At 34.7% G+C, this 6,701-nt stretch overlaps 1 protein-coding gene across 1 annotated transcript; it reads right to left on the bottom strand.

The window, feature by feature from the left end:
- Positions 1-287: 287 nt before the first annotated feature.
- On the bottom strand, positions 288-2,745 carry LOC106337342. The gene is made up of 5 exons (XM_013776440.1): positions 2,643-2,745; positions 1,824-2,252; positions 1,210-1,585; positions 710-1,131; positions 288-627 (listed from the first exon to the last, which is right to left on the bottom strand). Exons 2-5 carry the CDS (start codon positions 2,181-2,183, stop codon positions 409-411), a joined length of 1,377 nt encoding a protein of 458 aa, XP_013631894.1. The 5' UTR covers positions 2,184-2,252; positions 2,643-2,745; the 3' UTR covers positions 288-408.
- Positions 2,746-6,701: the final 3,956 nt, after the last annotated feature.

Here is a 6,701-nt window from a genome sequence, read left to right as displayed (position 1 = left end):
GTTCATAAATATCAATTTTTTGATTGCTAAAGTGAAGGTTATTCTTGACTCACACACAATACAAAACTTCAACTTAATATAATTCAATCCTAATATATTTAGTCTGAATCAATTGAATCTTTTTAAATGATGTGTGCTACATTATTAGGTTATTTTTAAATCAGAAATAAGAGGTTAGATAGTCCAACATTGCTTGTGTCTAGACTTGGACATTCTGTTCTTCAGTATCAGTGGTTTTTGTGTTCTTTTTTAAAAAAATGTGGAATATAGAATCATTGTTTTTCATGTAAAACAGGAAAAAGTTATCATTATAGTATACAAGTTTGATCTTAAAACTTCTTCTGCACAAGGGTAACTTGATTGTCACCAAACTCTTTGTTTACAAGACTCATCTAGTTTGAATATTAACTAATTGAATCCTACAGCCCAAACAGGGACAGAGTATATAACAGTTCCAATTGCAAAAGAAACCGCTATAGTGAAAGATGCATACGCATAGGCTCTCCATGGATAATCACTCTCTCTCATGGCATTGAACTCAGCCATTAAGGTGGAAACTGTGCTTAGACATCCCAACAGACCAAACTGAATGCCAGAAGCAACCGTGTTACATGTTGTAGTGTCCACCTGTTCCCCAAAAGAGAGATGCAAAGAATGTTATCTTCTGTGATCTGTCTATTATAGAGAGAGAGAGAGAGAGAGTTCATACCGATTTTTTCAACGTGGCCAACGCTGCCATGGCGGAAGCCGCAGCTACATTCGCAATAACAGTTCCAAACGGGACCCACCTCAAGTACTGTCCATCTTTCCCCAGTCCACGTCCATTGAGCCGAGCAAGAAACCATCTGAGCCACACACCAGGCGCTGCAACTAAGCAACCTAACCATAACTGAGCCTCGCTTGTTCCTTTGTCAAACTCTTTCACAAGCTGAGTGGCACTCACAGCGAGTAAAGCCACAAGCAACAAAACCATTAAGGTCATAGACACAATATGGCTCTTAAACGTGTTAACTTCAAGAAGACAAGAGTTTCTTTCCTTAGAAGAAGAAGAAGCTCTTCTCTGAAGAAGCCATCTGAAACCTTTGGCTGTTTCTACCCCAAGAATGATGGAGTATGACGCAAGAAACAATCCTGCAACCAAATATTATAATATAAGCATGTTTGTTCATCCATATTAAGTGGGGAATGTTCTGTTTTTTTTTTTTTCACCTAACAGGAAGCCAAGCACAGCGTATAGCCATTTGCCATCAGCACTAAGATCCAGCATCTTCTGGTTCCAGCCACTGAACGTTGTGAGGCTTCCCAAATAACCAGTCGATAATCCTATCGCTAAAAACTCAGAAACTCTGGTTATGTCTGCTTTGAACACGACGCCGAACCAACCCATCAAGAATGATCCTACCATGTTGGAGGGAAGATCAAGGTACAAGATGCTCCCATCGCTGGTTACTCGAGCAACACTTGGTCCAAACAGTTTCTGCAGCAAGTATCTCGTAATAGCTCCAAGAATCCCAAAAACAGCCAAATGAATCAGGCAAGATATGTATTCCAAGGACTTTGGTAGCACAGGCCCTTCCTTCTTTACCTATGCAAAACCAAAGCGCTATCATTAAATCAAAACACTGAACAGAGAAACCAATACTAACAGTTTTAACGTGAAGACTATAAGAAGCAGGGCCGGTCCCGGGCATAGATAAGTGAAACATTAGCTTATATCCCTCAAAATTTCCGAAGAAAATTACATAAACATAAACCCCAAATTATTATTTTTTTAATTATTGAAATATTTACAGAATATCAAGAAGTAAGAGATTGTCTTTTACCGGTTTGTTTGTCTCAGGTGACAAGAGTGATTTGGTAGGTAAAGGAGATGTTGTCATGTGCTCAGGCAAAGGTTTGACTACAGAAAGGTCATGTTCTTGACGAGAAGTATCATCAGTCACCCCTTGTTCTAGCAAATCCTCAGAAGAAAACAAACGGTTGCTTCTACCAATACTATGCCTTCTCCGGAGCGAGCGGTCCCCAATATCCCCAGCCTCTGAGACACTCTCACTATCATCCACATCATTGGTACTAATGAATAGAGGCAAGCTGCGTGATAAGCTCAAAGAAGAGGCTAAACTACTCTCCCGACTAAAAGACCTGGTTCGAAACGGTTCTTGATGGCCATTACCAGAATCCATAACCTTTGTGCTGAACCTTAAAACCTCAGCGTTGACCAAAGATTGTGATGATGATAAAGGTTGTGTGACCTGCACAGACACGTTAGGCCATTAGCCACATTCAAAGAAGAGACATTACAAGTCAAGAAGAGTGGCCATTAGAGAATGAATTATTTTATACATAAAGCAGGAAACTTTATTGGCTCAAGAACAGTTTCGAGATATGTCATCCACTTTCAGGACAAACTCCAAAAAGACAAAATCTAAAACCTAACTTCAATCCCCTAAAAACATAAAAGATTACTACTTTTCTTTATAAATTAAACAAATTTAAGAGTGGAAAAAAAGAAGAGAAGATTTAAATAATAATAATAATAATAATAATAATACTTTTGATAATAGATTGGGATCCTATTGAGAGATAAATGAATCGTATAGCTCTTCTTTGTATGCATTTGAAATAAATTTAAAAGCTTTTACCTATTGGCGAAATCGTCGACTTCAAAGAATCTGATCCCCTGCGGAGGAATCAGATCCGACCTGTGAGAGTCTCTCTGTTTCTGTTTTGTTTTGTTTGTTTGTTTGTTTGAAGAGAACGAACAAAACAACCCAAGTATGATTGAAACGCTGCGTTTAGATCAATTTGTTTTTTTTTTTCTTATTCGCAGTAACTGTTTACATATTAATGCAATAAAGTCCACACATTCTTTTGTTTAAACATACATCATCACAAAAAGCCTTTAATATTCCCCTTTTAATATTTGTGGTTGATTTATTTTTGATCTGATATGATGGTGATACATTATCAAAATAGTTATTTTAATTTTTTTAAAATGCTTTTTTTTTCGTCTGCTAAAAGCATGATTTTCAAACTATTGATTTACACCTAAATTCAGAACGGTTGACTACTACGTTTTCTAAAATTATTATAGTAAACATTGAAAAACTAGTAGAATCTTATTTGTTTATCCCACTAACTCAACAACCACACTTGCATTTCAAATGACACCCATGTGGAAGATTTTATTTTTTTTTGTTATTTAACATTTTACCTATGTTTTAGTAATAAAAACGATACATTATGACTTGTATGGAATGATGCTTTTACATGAGGCTTTTGGTAGAAACTAGAAAATGAATCATGGAAAGAAACAACCAGCTTGTAGCTCTATTGGTCGCTAGTGACGATTAGAAAATGTTCTCTCTTTTTGTGTCTTCTCTTTGGTGGTGTGAACTGGATCTGAATTTGTTCTGTTACGTGTTATTTATCTTGTTCATTTATAATGATATGTTATGCATTAGTTTAGTTCATATTAGTTTGCATTCCGGCATGAATAAAAATAGCATAAACATGAATTAAATAAATAGAATAAAATCGTTTAAACATCAATAGTCGTATTTGTTGACTAATATAAGACGCAAGTGCATGAAATTCAGACACTATATTCAACGAATTACAAAGCCATTTTTTTAATTGTGCTGTTATCTTTTAGTGGTCAGCTGGATTTTTTCGATTTGTGTTTAATTTTAGTTCACTGAAATATGATAGTTTTATGGTTTAGATTGCCATACATTGAATTTATCTACAGCAATAAGGATATATTAGATTTGTGGTATGTTTCCAAATTTTAAATAGTTACGATTGGTTAAGGTAAAAGGTGATGATTGGTTAAATAATTCAATTGAATTGAGATGGTTTGGTAATCTTGTTAATCACGGTTTGGATGATAAATATACTTGTTATCATAAAAAGCTGCAGATCAAAACATGTTTGATGCTCACAAAGACATACAAACATAACCAAAAAATACAGTTTTGCAGTTTCAACCTAGAATGAGCGATCTTTGTTCATCATTTATTCACATAGTGTTAGATACCTTGAGATCTTTCTTTCTCTCTATCCCAGGTTAGCCTCTGCAGCCTGAATACTCTCCATAGCTAACATGAGCTGATTCTCTAGACCAGCAAACTCATTCATGCTTCTTCCCCCAAGATCCAAAGCCAAAGCATTGCTGTGCCGACGAAGCTTCCCGATGAGGTCAAAATCCATGGTGGGAGTGTACCCTACTCGATCCATGACGGCGTCCAAACCACTGCAACTACAAGAACTCTTTGATAAAAAAAACATGGGTTTTTTCCCCAATCAGAATCAAACAAAACAGATACTTACCCAGCTACAGGAGAGGAGTACTGGTACTCTCTTCCCTGATAAGAGCATGCAAACACGGCTACATTAGCCCTTGTCATGTTGTACAAGTCCTTGGCAATGCGGTTGAGAGCTTTGCCAAGAAACGTGTAGCGCCGAGCCCAATCATTTCCGTTCTAGATGAACACCATTTCTTCAGCCGGATTATTTATTTCGTCCATTTATAATGATATGTTATGCATTAGTTTAGTTCATATTAGTTTTGCATTCGGCATGAATAAAAATAGCATAAACATGAATTAAATAAATAGAATAAAATAGTTTAAACATCAGTAGTCGTATTTGTTGACTAATATAAGACGCAAGTGCATGAAATTCAGACACTATATTCAATGAATTACAGAGCCATTCTTTTAATTGGGCCATTATCTTTTGGTGGTCAACTGGATTTTCTCGATTTGTGTTTAATTTTAGTTGACTGAAATATGATAATTTTATGGTTTAGGTTGCCATACATTGAATTTATCTACAACAATAAGGATATATTGGATTTGTGGTATGTTTCCAAATTTTAAATAGTTACTATTGGTTAAGGTAAAAAGTGACGATTGGTTAAATAAGCCAATTGAATTGAGATGATTTGGTAATCTTGTTAATCACGGTTTGGACCAATGCATATACTTGTAATATTAAAAGTGACTTATACTTCAATTTTAATAGATTAGATGTTTGTATGATCTATCAACTTTCAAAAACATACCATGTTCACTTCAAAAAATGAAAGAATATACAGTGTTTGTTTAGAAAAAAATAAAATAATTGATGATGATCTATATCTGCACAAGAATTGACCATAATAACAGATTTACAAATGTATTTGTTGATTGTTTTTGACCTTATTCTCAGAATGGTCAAAATCTTTTATTGGGCGAATGTGAAATAAACTTTGTTTATTCTATTCAGAGTTGTTTACTATAATTTGTGTGCTCATAATTAAATCCAAGGAAATGTTTTATCATGTTCAAAAAAGTTCTAATGACTAATGAGATAGATAAAAGATAAAGAATATGAAATTGTTCATTGAACCTTGATTAATTAGTGCAAGGTAGTAAAAGAAAAATAATGTTTAATTGAATAAAATATTAAGTGATTGATCTCGTAGAAATGAGAGTTCCGGAAAGCGACAACTCCCAAAGTTGCTTCATCTATTGGACCATTGTCAAATTTATCGTTGTATCCATGTTAAGATCCCTAATTACATGAACTAGTGGGCTTTTCATGAATGAGCTTGTGACATGTGCTTTAATAAGTTCAACCCAATAGAGTAAGTTTGCTATTAATTATTTTCTAGCTAGGTCATTTCAGGTTCGTATAATATCTCTAAATAAATAGTTGTTGTATGCAGGATGATCACATTAACATATTAGCAAAATCAAAACAAAGTCTCTCCTAGAGAAAACAAATATCACACTGATATTCAGCCTATTTATGGCCCAATAGATAAAACGGTAAAAGCGTTCCTCCACTTTACACTTAAAACGCGATTTTGGATGTTGCCATTTGGGTTGATTTATTTGTAGGTCAAATTCCATAATATTATAGGTTAATGACTTCTGGTGTTCTTTCCCATGCTTTCAGTATGCTCTTAGAAAATTAAACCATGAGAGTCCAAGAGTTATATGTGTATTATACACTTCACCAACATGTGGCCCTTGGAAGACTTGAAGCCTATTTTGAACAAGGTGATCCTTCCTTACTAAACATTACAAGAGAAATCTTACTACTGATGTTCTAACCATCTGTTCCATTTCATCTTAAATCTTGCTTCGGTTTGTTGATGAGATTCACAATGATGTGCACTTCGTTGAGATTGACATCTTTAGGAAGATCAAGAAATTGATGAAGCAGCTGGAATCATGGGAACACCATGTGTGCAAATTCTTCAAGAACAAGTATATGCTCAGGCTGGACAATAATCTTTCATTTATAGTATTGTATTTATTATGGTGAGCAGGTTTTGACTAAAGATTACAAGTATGTACATGACAATATCAGGCGTGAGATGAAGCAAGAGTACCGAGAATTCAGTGGAGTTAATAAATGAGAACATCAGAGATTTGATTCTTTCTGGCATCAGCAAACTGCCATCTCTAAGCTCTACCAAACACAGTGAAGCAATTGTGGTGGTTATAGAATTTGGGCCGTAATTTATTAAGAGTTGGGCTTAATGGGTTTTATTTAGTTTATGTTTGAGCCTATACCTTAGTATTTACAGATGACAAAGGTACACATGTTATTCTTGTATCATCTCCATAAGTCTCATATAGAGAACTATCATTTATGTTATTTAATTTGCTAATGGTTTAATATCGATTTTCTATGAACTTTAGAAA

Source organism: Brassica oleracea, chromosome C4 (genome assembly GCF_000695525.1).
Source record: "Brassica oleracea var. oleracea cultivar TO1000 chromosome C4, BOL, whole genome shotgun sequence".
Lineage (NCBI taxonomy): Eukaryota > Viridiplantae > Streptophyta > Magnoliopsida > Brassicales > Brassicaceae > Brassica > Brassica oleracea.
Note: the sequence above shows the minus strand (reverse complement) of the source record. Positions and strands in the feature narration are given on the sequence as shown.